Source organism: Rhinoraja longicauda, chromosome 19 (genome assembly GCF_053455715.1).
Source record: "Rhinoraja longicauda isolate Sanriku21f chromosome 19, sRhiLon1.1, whole genome shotgun sequence".
In the NCBI taxonomy this organism is placed as follows: domain Eukaryota; kingdom Metazoa; phylum Chordata; class Chondrichthyes; order Rajiformes; family Arhynchobatidae; genus Rhinoraja; species Rhinoraja longicauda.
In genome coordinates, this window is record NC_135971.1 from 20,947,313 (window position 1) to 20,965,106 (window position 17,794).

The 17,794-nt window shown below is 53.6% G+C and overlaps 1 protein-coding gene across 1 annotated transcript in view; it reads left to right on the forward strand.

Annotated features, from left to right (window-relative positions):
* Nucleotides 1-17,794, forward strand: part of LOC144602551 (ras/Rap GTPase-activating protein SynGAP-like) — a 115,155-nt gene that overhangs the window by 3,254 nt on the left and 94,107 nt on the right. Inside the window, 4 exon segments of the mRNA XM_078415680.1 lie at nt 270-385; nt 388-560; nt 562-825; nt 16,131-16,275. Coding sequence (XP_078271806.1) covers nt 270-385; nt 388-560; nt 562-825; nt 16,131-16,275 — 698 coding nt within the window.

A 17,794-nucleotide genomic window follows, 5' to 3' on the forward strand; every position in this document is an offset into this window, starting at 1 on the left:
CTCCCTCTCCCTCCCCCTCAAATATTCGCTGTCTTAATTGGTACGTGACACTAAATTGTTCTTGAAATCCTTCCCCCTTTCTCTCCCTCTCTCCCCCTCCTCTATCTCTCCCCCTCCTCCCCCCTCTCTCCCTCTCCCTCTCCTCCCCCTCCCTCTCTCCCCTTCTCTCCCCACTCTCTGCCCTCCTCTCTCTCTCTCTCTCTCCCCCCCCTCTGTCTCTCCCCCCGTCCCCGGCGTCCTGCCGCGTACGTACGCACGCCCGCGCGCAGGGACAACAGCAGGCGGGTGGACAACGTGCTGAAGCTGTGGATCATCGAGGGCAAGGACCTGCCGCCCAAGAAGCGTTACTACTGCGAGCTGTGCCTGGACGAGATGCTGTACGCCCGCACACCAGCAAGGTGAAGACCGACAACGTGTTCTGGGGCGAGCACTTTGAGTTCAACAACCTGCCGTCCGTACGCAACGTGCGCGTGCACCTGTACAAGGACACGGACAAGAAGAAGAAGAAGGACAAGAGCAACTACGTGGGGCTGGTCAACATCCCCATCAGCAGCGTGGCCGGGCCGCCAGTTCGTGGAGCAGTGGTACTCGGTCAGCCAGCCCAGCGCCAGCCGCGGCAAGGCCGGCGGGCCGACCATCCGCATCAAGTCACGCTACCAGACCATGAGCATCCTGCCCATGGAGCTGTACAAGGAGTTCGCCGAGTACGTCACCAACAACTACAAGACCCTGTGCGCCATGCTGGAGCCCGTGCTGAGCGCCAAGAACAAGGAGGAGGTGGCCTGCGCCCTGGTGCACATCCTGCAGAGCACCGGGAAGGCCAAGGTAGGCTTGGTACCTCCCCCCCTCCCCCCCCCCCCCCACAGTGCGGTCCCCCTCGAACTATGCAGAGATCCCCCCCCCACAGTGGGGTCCCCTCCTCGTGAGGATTCCCCCCCCCACAAGGAGGAGGTGGCCTGCGCCCTGGTGCACATCCTGCAGAGCACCGGAAAGGCCAAGGTAGGCTTGGTACCCCCCCCCCCCCCACAGTGAGGTCCCCTCCATGCAAGGATTCCCCCCCCACCCACAGTGGGGTCCCCTCTATCTATGCAGGGATTCTTCCCCCCCCCCCCCCCACAGCGGGATCCCCTCCTCGCAAGGATTCCCCCCCCCCCCCCACAGTCGGGGTCCCCTCTATCCATGCAGGGATTCCCTTCCCCCCCTGCTCACAGTGGGGTCCCCTCCACGCAGGGATTCTCCCCCCCCCCCTCACAGTGGGGAACCCCTTCCCCACCCACAGTGGGGGTCCCCTCCATGCCAGGGTCCCCCCCACCCACAGTGGGGTCCCCTCTATCTATGCAGGGGACACCCCCCCCCACCCACAGTGGGGTCCCCTCCACGCAGGGATTCCCCCCCCCCACAGTGGGGTCCCCCTCCCCACCCACAGTGGGGTCCCCCTCCATGCAGGATCCCCCCCACCCCACAGTGGGGTCCCCTCTATCTATGCAGGGGACACCCCCCCCACCCACAGTGGGGTCCCCTCCACGCAGGGATTCCCCCCCGCCCCCCACAGTGGGGTCCCCCCTCCATGCAAGGATTCCCCCCCCCCCACCCACAGTGGGGGACCCCTCCATGCAAGGATTCCCCCCCCACCCACAGTGGGGTCCCCTCTATCTATGCAGGGATTCCCCCCCCCCCACCCAACCACAGTGGGGTCCCCTCTATCTACGCAGGGATTCCCCCCCCCCCACCCAACCACAGTGGGGTCCCCCACCACACAGGGATTCTCTCCCCCCCCCCCACCCCCCACAGTGGGGTCCCCTCTATGCAGGGATTCCACCCCCCCCTCCCCCCCCCCCCCCCCCCCCCCCCACAGTGGGCAATCATCCACAATCAGTTGTCGGGGGGGAAAAACTGCTGCTTTCAATCGAAGGAAGACACGAAACGCTGGAGTAACTCAGCGGGTCATGGCAGCATCTCTGGAGAGAAGGAATGGGTGACGTTTTCCAGGGTCGAGACCCTTCTTCAGACGGGTCTGAAGAAAGAAGGGTCTCGACCCTTTGAAAACGGCACCCGTTCCTTCTCTCCCGGGACGCTGCCCGTCCCGCTGAGTTACTCCAGCGTTTCGTGTCTGACCGTCCACAATCAGTAACCCGTGCCGGCCTTCTCCCCGCACCCCCTGATTCCGCTAGCCCCCCAGAGCTCTATCTAACTCCCCTCTTAAATCCATCCAGTGAATCGGCCTCCACTGCCCTCCGTGGCAGAGAATCCCACACATTCACGACTCTCTGGGTGGAAAACGTTTCCTTCTCACCTCAGTTTGTAAACGGCCTCCCCTTTATTCTAAGGACTGTGTGCGTGTGCGGCCCCCTGGTTCTGGACTCCCCCCCAACATTGGGGACGTTTTTTTCTGCCCCTGTGACCTGTTTCTCTCGCGGTTCCCAGACTCGAGCCAGGCCTCCCGCCACGTCTGCGGGCTGGAAGGGTCCGTGTTCCACGTGTACACGGCGTGGTGTGAGTCTGTGTACCACCTGTACATGGAGTGTGTGGAGTATGTGTACCACCTGTACATGGAGTGCGTGAGTCTGTGTACCACCTGTACATGGAGTGCGTGAGTATGTGTACCACGTGTACATGGAGTGTGTGAGTATGTGTACCACCTGTACATGGAGTGTGTGAGTATGTACCACGTGTACATGGAGTGTGTGAGTATGTACCACGTGTACATGGAGTGTGTGAGTATGTACCACGATTACATGGAGTGTGTGAGTATGTACCACGTGTACATGGAGTGTGTGAGTATGTACCACGTGTACATGGAGTGTGTGAGTATGTACCACGTGTACACGGGAGTGTGTGAGTATGTACCACGTGTACATGGAGTGTGTGAGTATGTGTACCACCTGTACATGGAGTGGTGTGAGTATGTACCACGTGTACATGGAGTGTGTGTGAGTATGTGTACCACCTGTACATGGAGTGTGTGAGTCTGTGTACCACGTGTACATGGAGTGTGTGAGTATGTGTACCACCTGTACATGGAGTGTGTGAGTCTGTGTGCCACCTGTACATGGAGTGTGTGAGTCTGTGTTCCACGTGTACATGGAGTGTGTGAGTATGTACCACGTGTACATGGAGTGTGTGAGTATGTACCACGTGTACAGGGAGTGTGTGAGTATGTACCACGTGTACACGGAGTGTGTGAGTATGTACCACGTGTACACGGAGTGTGTGAGTATGTACCACGTGTACATGGAGTGTGTGAGTATGTACCACGTGTACATGGAGTGTGTGAGTATGTACCACGTGTACACGGAGTGTGTGAGTATGTACCACGTGTACATGGAGTGTGTGAGTCTGTGTACCACGTGTACACGGAGTGTGTGAGTCTGTGTTCCACGTGTACATGGAGTGTGTGAGTATGTACCACGTGTACATGGAGTGTGTGAGTATGTACCACGTGTACATGGAGTGTGTGAGTATGTACCACGTGTACATGGAGTGTGTGAGGTTGCAGCCCCCTGTTCCAATATCTAAAGGGGCTGCTCCTCGCCTTCTGGCTGCACTTCACGCCCACCACCCTCATCTTTGGACACCCTGTGCGTAGGGGAGAGGGCAGAGGGCAGGGCCGAACATGTCCCGGTTGGGTCGCTCCTGGGCCTGGCCAAGATGGCCGCCCGCCAGTCACGGCGCCAGGCGGAAGAGGGCGCTGCCTGCCCCTTTTACCGGGGCTACGCCCGTCCGCGCCCCGGGTGGCGCTGGAGAGGGACCGCGCGCTGCCCACGTGCACCCTGGGGGATTTCCGGGACCGCTGGGGCGGCGGGGGGTGGAACGCATCGTGGACAAGGAGTGTAAGATGGTTATTTGAACATGTGGCCTGAGATAATTTGGTGATTTGGTGCCAAGTTGTGTCACCACCGTTTTTGTTCCGTATTATTTTGCGTAAGCTGGGAACGACCCCCCTTGTCAACTCCGGCACCTCTTCCCCCCCTCCCCTCCCTTCCCACCGGCAACGCCAAGCGCTTGAAACCACCCACTAAAGTCCCGCGCGCTCCTCATCTGCCATATCCGCCGCTCCGGGTGTGGACTCCCGAGACCAAGCGCAGGCCCGCCGGTCGTTTCGCTCAGCACCTGCGCTCGCTCGGTCGGCCTGGACCCACCTGATCTCCCGGTGGCTCAGCACTTCAACGCCCCTCCCACTCCCACTCCCACTCCCACTCCCGCGCTGACCTTCCCAGTCCTGGGCCTCCTCCGCCGTGGGCTTTTGCGTGCGTCCGCCTTCGAAGGAACTGCAGACGCTGGTTTGAAGGGAAGATCGGCGCAGAAAGCCGGAGTGACTCAGCCGGGTCGGGCAGCTTCCCCGGAGAGAAGGAACGGGCGACGTTTCGGGTCGAGGCCCTTCTTCAGACCCGACCTTCTCTCCAGAGATGCTGCCCGACCCGCTGAGTCTCTCCGGCATTCTGTGTCCATTCACTGAACGTCCTCGCAGTCAATGGAGTGATTTGGCTCTTGGTGTCTTATCTTTGGCTTCAACCAGCATCTGAACGGAGAGTCAGAGAGTGACGTCGAAGGATTTGTTGGAGGACCACGTCAAGCAGTCTGACTCTGTGTCTCTACCAACTCCCAGTCATAGCGTGGAAACAGGCCCTTCGGCCCAACCCGCCCACGCCGGCCCAACAACACTAGTCCCACCTGACCGCGTTTGACCCATATCCCTCCAAACCCGTCCTATCCAGGAGCAAAGAGGTCCTTCTGCAGTTGTACCGGGCCCCTGGTGAGACCGCACCTGGAGTACTGTGTGCAGTTGTACAGGGCCCTAGTGAGACCGCACCTGGAGTACTGTGTGCAGTTGTACAGGGCCCTAGTGAGACCACACCTGGAGTACTGTGTGCAGTTGTACAGGGCCCTAGTGAGACCACACCTGGAGTACTGTGTGCAGTTGTACAGGGCCCTAGTGAGACCACACCTGGAGTACTGTGTGCAGTTGTACAGGGCCCTAGTGAGACCGCACCTGGAGTACTGTGTGCAGTTGTACCGGGCCCCTGGTGAGACCGCACCTGGAGTACTGTGTGCAGTTGGACACGGCCCTAGTGAGACCACACCTGGAGTACTGTGTGCAGTTGTACCGGGCCCCTGGTGAGACCGCACCTGGAGTACTGTGTGCAGTTGTACCGGGCCCCTGGTGAGACCGCACCTGGAGTACTGTGTGCAGTTGGACACGGCCCTAGTGAGACCACACCTGGAGTACTGTGTGCAGTTGTACCGGGCCCTGGTGAGACCGCACCTGGAGTACTGTGTGCAGTTTTGGTCTCCAAATTTGAGGAAGGATATTCTTGCTATGGAGGGCGTGCAGCGTAGGTTCACTAGGTTAATTCCCGGAATGGCGGGACTGTCGTATGTTGAAAGGCTGGAGCGATTGGGCTTGTATACACTGGAATTTAGAAGGATGAGGGGGGATCTTATTGAAACATATAAGATAATTAGGGGATTGGACACATTAGAGGCAGGAAACATGTTCCCAATGTTGGGGGAGTCCAGAACAAGGGGCCACAGTTTAAGAATAAGGGGTCGGCCATTTAGAACGGAGATGAGGAAGAACTATTTCAGTCAGAGAGTGGTGAAGGTGTGGAATTCTCTGCCTCAGAAGGCAGTGGAGGCCAGTTCGTTGGATGCTTTCAAGAGAGAGCTGGATAGAGCTCTTAAAGATAGCGGAGTGAGGGGGTATGGGGAGAGGGCAGGAACGGGGTACTGATTGAGAGTGATCAGCCATGATCGCATTGAATGGCGGTGCGTACAGGCTCGAAGGGCCGAATGGCCTCCTCCTGCACCTATTGTCTGTTGTCTACCTGTCCAACTGTTTCTCAAACGTTGGGATAGTCCCGGCCTCAACTACCTCCTCCGGCAGCTCGTTCCACACACCCGCCACCCTCTGTGTGGAAAAGCTGCCCCCTCAGATCGCCGGTCGGCACAGACCAGACGGGCCGAAAGGCCTCCTCCCGCACTGTGTCTCTAAACTAAACTAAACTAACGACTCTGTGCATCTACCCGATCTATTCCTGGCACGAGTTCCTATCCACGTACCTGTCTGATCCTTGCTTTCCCACCCCCTCCATCACCTGATCTCAGACCCGTCTGACCATCTCCGACTACATCTTATCTCCAGATTTGAGGAAGGACATCCTTGCTATTGAGGGCGTGCAGCGTAGGTTCACCAGGTTAATCCCCGGGATGGCGGGACTGTCGTATGTTGAAAGACTGGAGCGGCTAGGCTTGTAGACGCTGGAATTTAGAAGAACGAAAGGGGATCTTATTCTTAAAGGATTAATAGACAATAGGTGCAGGAGGAGGCCATTCGGCCCTTCGAGCCTGTACGCACCGCCATTCAATGCGATCATGGCTGATCACTCTCAATCAGTACCCCGTTCCTGCCTTCTCCCCGTACCCCCTGACTCCGCTATCCTTATGAGCTCTATCCAGCTCTCTCTTGAATGCATTCAGAGAATTGGCCTCCACTGCCTTCTGAGGCAGAGAATTCCACACCTTCACCACTCTCTGACTGAAAAAGTTCTTCCTCATCTCCGTTCTAAATGGCCTACCCCTTATTCTTAAACTGTGGCCCCTTGTTCTGGACTCCCCCAACATTGGGAACATGTTTCCTGCCTCTAATGTGTCCAATCCCCTAATTATCTTATATGTTTCAATAAGATCCCCCCTCATCCTTCTAAATTCCAGTGTATACAAGCCCAATCGCTCCAGCCTTTCAACATACGACAGTCCCGCCATTCCGGGAATTAACCTAGTGAACCTACGCTGCACGCCCTCCATAGCAAGAATATCCTTCCTCAAATTTGGAGACCAAAACTGCACACAGTACTCCAGGTGCGGTCTCACCAGGGCCCGGTACAACTGTAGAAGGACCTCTTTGCTCCTATACTCAACTCCTCTTGTTATGAAGGCCAACATTCCATTGGCTTTCTTCACTGCCTGCTGTACCTGCATGCTTCCTTTCATTGACTGATGCACTAGGACACCCAGATCTCGTTGAACTCCCCCTCCTCCTAACAGAGTGTTGTCCCCATAATGTTCATTGAGTTGAGGTTTGCAACATTTGATGCCACGCTGGATCCAAGTGTTGCTTTGAGATCAAGGGCAGTCACTCTCATTGTAACTCTGGGGTTCCCCCTCTGTCCAAGTTTAGATTGGCGATAGGGCACAGAAACAGGCCCTTCGGCCCACCGAGTCCGTGCCGACCAGCGATCCCTGCACACCAACACCATCCTACACCCACACACACGCGCGCACACACACACACACACACACACACACACACTAGGGACAATTTACAAACCTGCGCGTCTTTGGAGTGTGGGAGGAAACCGGAGCGCCCGGAGAAAAGCCACCGCAGGTCACGGAGAGAGAGAACGTACAAACTCCGTACCGACAGACAGCGCCCCGTAGTCGGGATCGAACCCGTATCTCTGGCGCCCTGAGGAATCTGCTCTACCCGCTGCGCCACCCAAGCGAATGGCAGATTGGCGAATATTTATCATATCATATCATATCATATATATACAGCCGGAAACAGGCCTTTTTCGGCCCACCAAGTCCGTGCCGCCCAGCGATCCCCGCACATTAACACTATCCTACACCCACTAGGGACAATTTTTACATTTACCCAGCCAATTAACCTACATACCTGTACGTCTTTGGAGTGGGAGGAAACCGAAGATCTCGGAGAAAACCCACGCAGGTCACGGGGAGAACGTACAAACTCCTTACAGTGCAGCACCCGTAGTCAGGATCGAACCTGAGTCTCCGGCGCTGCATTCGCTGTAAAGCAGCAACTCTACCGCTGCGCCACCGTGCTGCCCTTTGAAGGCTTAAGTGGGTTTCTGACACTCCCCCATCAACCCAGATCCCGAAGAGACACAGGGCATCGAGAATGAAAGGAGTCCGTTGGCATCCGCCCAGGTCAACCGGTTTAACCGATCTTCAGTCCGGCCCGGACCAGCGTACGAGATGTCCAGAACTGGGAGATGGTGCTAATGCCACACCAGTAACAGCGGCACGAGGGTGCAGGAGGAGGCCATTCGGCCCTTCGAGCCTGTACGCACCGCCATTCAATGTGATCATGGCTGATCATTCTCAATCAGTACCCCGTTCCTGCCTTCTGCCCATACCCCCTTGACTCCGCTATCCTTAAGAGCTCTATCCAGCTCTCTCTTGAATGCATTCAGAGAATTGGCCTCCACTGCCTTCTGAGGCAGAGAATTCCACAGATTCACAACTCTCTGCCTGGAAAGGATTTTCCTCATCTCCGTTCTAAATGGCCTGCCCCTTATTCTTAAACTGTGTGTGGCCCCCTGGTTCTGGACTCCCCCCAACATTGGGAAGATGTTTCCTGCCTCTAACGTGTCCAACCCCTTAATAATCTTATACGTTTCGATAAGATCCCCTCTCATCCTTCTAAATTCACGGGAAGATTCCACCGAGTAGATCAGGGCGAGGAGGACCAGGCTCGCTGGCCGTTGCCACCGCCTTCCAGGAACGCCAGCCGACAAGGTTGTGTGTTTGTGGGGAGCCCACCCTTGGAAGACGGGACACGGGACGACCAAACAAGACCACGCTGAAGACAGACGTTGATGGAGGACGCTTATGTAGTGACAAAAGAGGAGCTTGTATGGAGGACGAGAGAAGTGTGGGGCGTCTATGACCGTGCCCGTCGGAAAAAAAACAGCACCACTAATAATAATAATAATAATAATAATAATATCCATTTATTGTCATTGCAACGAGTACAACGAAATTAAAAAATAGCCAATCCTGACGGTGCGTAAAAACATATATGCAATAAATGCAAAAACAAATAAATACAATTATATTAAGTACAACGGATTTTTTAACATTGTTAGACAATAGACAATAGACAATAGGTGCAGGAGGAGGCCATTCAGCCCTTCGAGCCAACACCGCCATTCAATGCGATCATGGCTGATCACTCTCAATCAGTACCCCGTTCCTGCCTTCTCCCCATACCCCCTCACTCCGCTATCCTTAAGAGCTCTATCCAGCTCTCTCTTGAAAGCATCCAACGAACTGGCCTCCACTGCCTTCTGAGGCAGAGAATTCCACACCTTCAAAAAGTTCTTCCTCATCTCCGTTCTAAATGGCCTACCCCTTATTCTTAAACTGTGTGTGGCCCCTTGTTCTGGACTCCCCCAACATTGGGAACATGTTTCCTGCCTCTAATGTGTCCAATCCCCTAATTATCTTATATGTTTCGATAAGATCCCCCCTCATCCTTCTAAATTCCAGTGTATACAAGCCCAATCGCTCCAGCCTTTCAACATACGACAGTCCCGCCATTCCGGGAATTAACCTAGTGAACCTACGCTGCACGCCCTCAATAGCAAGAATATCCTTCCTCAAATTTGGAGACCAAAACTGCACACAGTACTCCAGGTGCGGTCTCACCAGGGCCCGGTCGGTACAACTGCAGAAGGGCCTCTTTGCTCCTATACTCAACACTGTTGCCTAGTGCAGAAGGTAGTGTTCAGTTCTCGTATGGCCCTGGGGGTAAAAACTGCTCTTAAGTCTGTTTTGTTCGGGATTTGATCGACCTGAAACGTCGACCAGAGGGCAGACGGTGGCCGGGGTGGGATGGACCTTTTATTATTTTGTCTACTGAGGATATGCTTCCAACGGTTTTAAAAATTTTTTAATGTTTATTTTTTTGATTTTTAATTTAATTGATTACAGCGCGTATAACAACAACAACAACAGTAAACCCCATCCCTCCCCTTCCCTACATCATCATGCAAACAAAAACAAACAAAGAAATCAATAACAATACATTTAAAAAAAACATGAGGCAAGGTAATTTTCACAAGTCAAATGTTTCAGTATTTTCACTGCTGGATTCAAAGCATGTGGCATTGAGGGGGTAGTCCTTAATATGATGCAGCACTGGGTTATAGACAATAGACAATAGGTGCAGGAGGAGGCCATTCGGCCCTTCGAGCCTGTACGCAACTCTCTGACTGAAAAAGTTTATTCCTCATCTCAGTTCTAAATGGCCGACCCCTTATTCTTAAACTGTGTGTGGCCCCTGGATCTGGACTCCCCCGACATTGGGAACATGTTTCACAATAGACAATAGACAATAGACAACAGGTGCAGGAGGAGGCCATTCAGCCCTTCGAGCCAGCACCGCCATTCAATGTGATCATGGCTGATCACTCTCAATCAGTACCCCGTTCCTGCCCTCTCCCCATACCCCCTGACTCCGCGATCCTTAAGAGCTCTATCCAGCTCTCTCTTGAATGCATTCAGAGAATTGGCCTCCACTGCCTTCTGAGGCAGAGAATTCCACAGATTCACAACTCTCTGACTGGAAAAAGTTTTTGCTCATCTCCGTTCTAAATGGCCGACCCCTTATTCTTAAACTGTGTGTGGCCCCTGGTTCTGGACTCCCCCGACATTGGGAACATGTTTCACAATAGACAATAGGTGCAGGAGTAGGCCATTCAGCCCTTCGAGCCTGTACGCACCGCCATTCAATGTGATCATGGCTGATCACTCTCAATCAGTACCCCGTTCCTGCCTTCTCCCCGTTCCCCCTGACTCCGCGATCCTTAAGAGCTCTATCCAGCTCTCTCTTGAATGTATTCAGAGAATTGGCCTCCACTGCCTTCTGAGGCAGAGAATTCCACAGATTCACAACTCTCTGACTGGAAAAAGTTTTTGCTCATCTCAGTTCTAAATGGCCGACCCCTTATTCTTAAACTGTGTGTGGCCCCTGGTTCTGGACTCCCCCAACATTGGGAACATGTTTCCTGCCTCTAACGTGTCCAACACCTTAATAATCTTATACGTTTCGATAAGATCCCCTCTCATCCTTCTAAATTCCATGTGTATACAAGCCTCCAGTCTTTCAACATACGACAGTCCCGCCATTCCGGGAATTAACCTGGTGAACCTACGCTGCACGCCCATCAATAGCAAGAATATCCTTCCTCAAATTTGGAGACCAAAACTGCACACAGTACTCCAGGTGCGGTCTCACCAGGGCCCTGTACAACTGCATATGTTGAAGAACTTCTGAGGGTTGCCAGACAATTCATATCTCAGCCTCTCTACGTGTAAGATGCCCTTAACCAAGTCTCAAACTGAGGAGCAGTGTGTGATTTCCATAGTTTCAAAATACATCTGTTGGCAATTACCATACCATAAACCAAGATTGTGCGAGCATTATGGTCTAGCTTCTCAAGCGTTGTGGAATACCCGAATAGAGCGGTCCCAATGATTTTAATTTTAATTAATTACTTAAATTAATCTCTAAAGGTTATATTAAAGAGGTATAACTGCAGATGCTGGTATAAATCGAAGGTTTTTATTCACAAAACGCTGGAGTAACTCAGCGGGTCAGGCAGCATCTCGGGAGAGAAGGAATGGGTGACGTTTGGGGTCGAGACCCTTCGTCAGACTGATGTCAGGGGGTCGGGACAAAGGAAGGATATAGGTGGAGACAGGAAGATAGAGGGAGATCTGGGAAGGAGGAGGGGAAGAGAGGGACAGAGGAACTATCTAAAGTTGGAGAAGTCGATGTTCATACCACTGGGCTGCAAGCTGCCCAGGCGAAATACGAGGTGCTGTTCCTCCAATTTGCGGTGGGCCTCACTATGGCACTGGAGGAGGCCCAGGACAGAAAGGTCAGACTGGGAGTTGGAGGGGGAGTTGAAGTGCTCAGCCACCGGGAGATCAGTTTGGTCAACGCGGACCGAGCGCAGGTGTTGAGCGAAACGATCGCCGAGCCTGCGTTTGGTTTCGCCGATGTAAATAAGTTGGCATCTGGAGCAGCGGATGCAATAGATGAGGTTGGAGGAGGTGCAGGTGAACCTCTGTCTCACCTGGAAAGACTGTTTGGGTCCTTGGATGGAGTCGAGGGGGGAGGTAAAGGGACAGGTGTTGCATCTCGTGCGGTTGCAGGGGAAAGTGCCCGGGGAGGGGGTGGTTTGGGTGGGAAGGGACGAGTGGACCCCAGGGAGTTACGGAGGGAACGGTCTCTGCGGAACGCAGAGAGGGGAGGGGATGGGAAGATGTGGCCAGTGGTGGGGTCCCGTTGTAGGTGACGGAAACGTTGGCGGATGATTCGTTGGATCCGCTGGCTGGTGGGGTGGAAGGTGAGAACGAGGGGGATCCTGTCCTTGTCTCCCGAGATGCCGCCCGACCTGCTGAGTTACTCCAGCATTTTGTGAATAAATCGATTTGTACCAGCACCTGCAGTTATTTTCTTATGCTTCCATAGTTTCAAAATACATCTGTTGTTGGCAATCACCATACCATAAACCAAGATTGTGCGAGCATTATGGTCCAGCTTCTCAAGCGTTGTGGAATACCCGAATAGAGCGTTTCCGACGATTTTAATTATAATGAATTAATTAAATGGATCTCTAAAGGTTATATTAAAGAGGTGTTTGGAGAGGTAAAGAGGTGTAGTAAAGAGGGGCGGTCACGGTGGCGCAGCGGTAGAGTTGCCGCCTCACGGCAACCGGAGACCCGGGTTCCGATCCCGACTACGGGCGGCGTCTGTACGGAGTTTGTACGTTCTCCCCGTGACCCTTTAAATGGCTCGACGGTACAGTCACGTACAGTCCGCCGACCGGTTAGCGCGCATCAAAAGCCTTTCGTGGCGCGTGGCAATAAACTGAACGCGACTGAACTCATAGCTTTAAAAAAAAACGGTTCAAAACGAAGCATTGATTTGATTCAGTGGATTTAGATTTAGATTTAAAGATCAGCGCGGAAACAGGACTCGGCCTCCGCTGCCTTCTGAGGCAGAGAATTCCACAGATTCACAACTCTCTGACTGAAAAGGTTTTTCCTCGTCTCCGTTCTAAATGGCCGACCCCTCATTCTTAAACTGTGTGTGGCCCCTGGTTCTGGACTCCCCCCAACATTGGGAACATGTTTCCTGCCTCTAACGTGTCCAACCCCTTAATAATCTTATACGTTTCGATAAGATCCCCTCTCATCCTTCTAAATTCCAGTTGTATACAAGCCTAGTCGCTCCAGTCTCTCAACGTACGACAGTCCCGCCATGTTTCCTGCCTCTAACGTGTCCAACCCCTTAATAATCTTATACGTTTCGATTTGATCCCCTTGAAGGTGGAGTTGCAGGGGGGTCAAAAAGGCTTTTGGCACATGGGCCTCCATCGGTCAGAGCATTGAGTGTAGAAGTTGGGAGGACATGTTGCAGTTGTAAAAAACGTTGGTGAGGCTGCACTAAGAGTATTGTGTTCAGTTCTGCAGATCAATGGTACAGGTTGTAGTATTGCTACCGCACAGCTCAGCCACAGAAGAAGATCTACAATCATTTATCACATTCGCTCCACACTCTTAAATTTCTGGAAACAGGCCCTTCGGCCCACCGGGTCCGCGCCGCCCAGCGATCCCCGCACACTAACACTATCCTACACACAGGTCCCTGGGATGGCGGGAGTTTCATATGAAGAAAGACTGGATAGACTGGGCTTGTACTCGCTGGAATTTAGAAGACTGAGGGGGGGGATCTTATAGAAACATATAAAATTCTTAAGGGGTTGGAGAGGCTAGATGCGGGAAGATTGTTCCCGATGTTGGGGGAGTCCAGAACCAGGGGTCACAGCTTAAGGATAAAGGGGGAAGTCTTTTAGGACCGAGATGAGAAAACATTTCTTCACACAGAGAGTGGTGAGTCTGTGGAATTCTCTGCCACAGAAGGTAGTTGAGGCCAGTTCATTGGCTATATTTAAGAGGGAGTTAGATGTGGCCCTTTTTGCTAAAGGGATCAGGGGGTACAGAGAGAAGGCAGGTACAGGTTACTGAGCTGGATGATCAGCCATGATCATATTGAATGGCGGTGCGTACAGGCTCGAAGGGCCGAATGGCCTACTCCTGCACCTATTTTCTATTTTTCTACACTAGGGACAATTTTTACATTTGCTCAGCCATTTAACCTACATACCTGCACGTCTTTGGAGTGTGGGAGGAAACCGAAGATCTCGGAGGAAACCCACGCAGGTCACGGGGAGAACGTGCAAACTCCGTACAGACGGCGCCCGTAGTCGGGATGGAACCTGAGTCTCCGGCGCTGCATTCGCTGTGAGGCACCAACTCTACCGCTGCGCCACCGTGCCGCATAATGTCGGATAATTGAGCAAAATGGCCATCGAGGAGGTGCCGTTCCTGGGACACCAAAGGGTGGTGGACCGTGCAATACCTGGAGGGAAGAGAAACCCCCTGTCACTCTGTGAATAAACACCGCGGGGCGGCACGGTGGCGCAGCGGAAGAGTTGCTGCCTCACGGCGCCGGAGACCCGGGTTCCATCCCGACTACGGGCGCCGTCTGTACGGAGTTTGCACGTTCTCCCCGTGACCCGCGTGGGTTTTCTCCGGGATCTTCGGTTTCCTCCCGCACTCCAAAGACGTGCAGGTTTGTAGGTTAATTGGCTGGGTGTAAGTGTGTAAATTGTCCCCAGTGTGTGTAGGATAGTGTTAGTGTGTGCGGGGATCGCTGGGTGGCGCGGACCCGGTGGGCCGAAGGGCCTGTTTCCGCACTGTATCTCTAAATCTAAACCCCCCCCTCTCCCATCGGGCAAGATGTACAGAAGTGTGGAAATCGCACACCTCCAGATTCAGGGGCAGTTTCTTCCCGGCTGTTATCAGGCAACTGAACCATCCCACCACAACCAGAGAGCGGTGCTGGACTACTATCCACCTCACTGGAGACCCTCGGACTATCCTTGGTCGGACTTTGCTGGCTTTACCTCGCACTAAACGTCATTCCCCTTACCATGTGCCTGTACACTGTGGACGGCTCGATTGTAATCGTGTGTTGTCTTTCCGCTGACGGGTTAGCGCGCAACAAAAAGCTTTTCACTGTACCTCGGTACACGTGACAATAAACTGAACTGCAACTGGCTGATCAAAGAGCTCTTTCGGGGAGATAGTCACAGAGTAATACAGCTGCGGAAACGGGCCCTTCGGCCCAACTTGCCCACACTGGACAACAAGTCCCAGCTACACTTGTCCCACCCGCCTGTGTTTAGTCCATATCCCTCCAAACCTGTCCTATCCATGTACCTGTCTAACTGCTTCTTAAACGTTGGGATAGTCCCAGCCTCAACTACCTCCTCTGGCAGCTCGTTCCACACACCCACCACCCTCTGTGTGAAAAAGTTACCCCTCAGATTCCTATTAAGTCTTTTCTCCTTCACCTTGAACCTGTGTCCTCTGGTCCTCGATTCCCCTACTCTGGGCAAGATACTCTGTGCATCTACCCGATCTATTCCTCTCATGATTTTGTACACCTCTATAAGATCTCCCCTCATCCTCCTGCGCTCCATGGAATAGAGACCCAGCCTGCTCAACCTCTCCCTGTAGCTCACACCCTCTAGTCCTGGCAACATCCTCGTAAATCTTCTCTACACCCTTTCCAGCTTGACAACACCTTTCTCGCAACACGGTGCCCCTAACCGAACACAATGTGGACCACATTGGTACAAAATGGCCGCCGACTGGTGCTATGGGAACGCCCTGTAAATGGACTTGACACAAAATGCCCGCCGACTGGTTGATGTGGGATGGCCCTGTAAATGGACTTGACACAAAATGGCCGCCGACAGGTGCTGTGCGAACGCCCTGTAAATGGCTGACACAAAATGGCCGCCGACTGTTGCTGTGGGAAGGCCCTGTAAATTGACTTGACACAAAATGGCTGCCAACTGTTGCTGTGGCAACATCCTGTAAATGAACGACACAAAATGGCCGCCAACTGTTGCGTTGGGAATGAATGCCCTGTAAGTGGACGTGACACAAAATGGCCGCCGACTGTTGCCGTGGGAACGCCCCGTAAGTGGACGTGACACAAAATGGCCGCCGACTGTTGCCGTGGGAACGCCCCGTAAGTGGACGTGACACAAAATGGCCGCCGACTGTTGCCGTGGGAACGCCCCGTAAGTGGACGTGACACAAAATGGCCGCCGACTGTTGCCGTGCGAGCGCCCTGTGAGTGGACTTGACACAAAATGGCCGCCGAGTGTTGCTGTGGGGAACGCCCTGTAAATGGACTTGACTTCTGCCACCTTTCTCTCTGTCTCTCTCTCTGCCAGGACTTCCTCTCCGACATGGCCATGACGGAGGTTGACCGCTTTGTAGACCGTGAGCACTTAATATTCCGCGAGAATACGCTGGCCACCAAGGCGATCGAAGAGTACTTAAAGTTGATCGGTCAGAAATACCTCAAGGATGCAATTGGTAGGTTGGTGTACGTGACCGCCACACTCACTGCTACCGACACTCCATTAACACAGGGTTTGTATCTGACGTTGATGTGTTATGCTTCTGACCATTGAAACGCAGCGGAGGCTGCCCGTCATCGCACCTGGTGCAGTGGCCGCGCCGGTTGACCTCCCGAGTGGGCAAGGCGGGTTGGTGCCCAGAGACGATGGGAACGTTGGCGTGACAAAATGGCTCCCCTCCAGACTCGTCAGGCGATGGGGCAGAAGGTGGGGGGGGGTCGAGGGGTTAGGGTGAGAAAAACGAAGATAGACGCGCAAAAAAGCTGCAGAAAGCACAGAAAGTAACTCAGCGGGACAGGCAGCATCTCTGGAGAGAAGGAACGGGTGGCGTTTCACAGAAGCATGGGAAATAGATGCAGGGGTAGGCCCCTCGAGCCAGCACCGCCATTCAATACGATCATGGCTGATCATCCACAATCAATGCGATCATGGCTGATCATCCACAATCAATGCAATCATGGCTGATCATCCACAATCAATGCTTTCTCCCCACATCCCTCGATTCCCTTAGCCCTAAGAGCTAAATCTAACTCTCTCTTGAAAGCATCCAGTGAATTGGCCTCCACTGCCTTCAGTGGCAGAGAATTCTACAGATTCACGACTCTGGGTGAAAACTCGACAAGTTGGGCCGAAGGGCCTGTTCCCACGCTGGTGTCACTCCATGACTCTTAAGTTACCTGAATCCCACGATTAGATTCCAACCAAATGCATTCTTTGGCATGTCATGAGGTCATAAGAGATAGCAGCAGAATTAGGCCACTCGACCCATTCAGTCCACGCCGCCATTCAATCATGGCTGATCTATCTCTCCCTCCTAACCCCATTCTCCTGCCTTCTCCCCATAACCCCTGACACCCGCACTAATCAAGAACCTATCTATCTCTGCCTTAAATATATCCACTGACTTGGCCTCCACAGCCTTTTGTGGTAATGCATTCCACAGATTCACCACCCTCTGACCGAGGAAATTCCTCCTCATCGCCTTCCTGAAGGAACGTCCTTTAATTCTGAGGCCGGGCCCTCTGATTTCCTGGACTCTCCCACTAGTGGAAACATCCTTTCCACATCCACTCTATCCAGGCCGCTCACTATTCTGTACATTTCAATGAGGTCTCCCCCCCCCCCCTCATCCTTCTCAACTCCAGCGAGTACAGGCCCAGTGCCGGCAGACGCTCATCCCAATGTTAAGCCACTCATTCCCGGGATTGTTCTCGTAAACCTCCTCTGGACCCTCTCCAGAGCCAGCACGTCCTTCAATAGACAATAGACAATAGACAATAGGTGCAGGAGGAGGCCATTCAGCCCTTCGAGCCAGCACCGCCATTCAATGCGATCATGGCTGATCACTCTCAATCAGTACCCCCGTTCCTGCCTTCTCCCCATACACCCTCACTCCGCTATCCTTAAGAGCTCTATCCAGCTCTCTCTTGAAAGCATCCAACGAACTGGCCTCCACTGCCTTCTGAGGCAGAGAA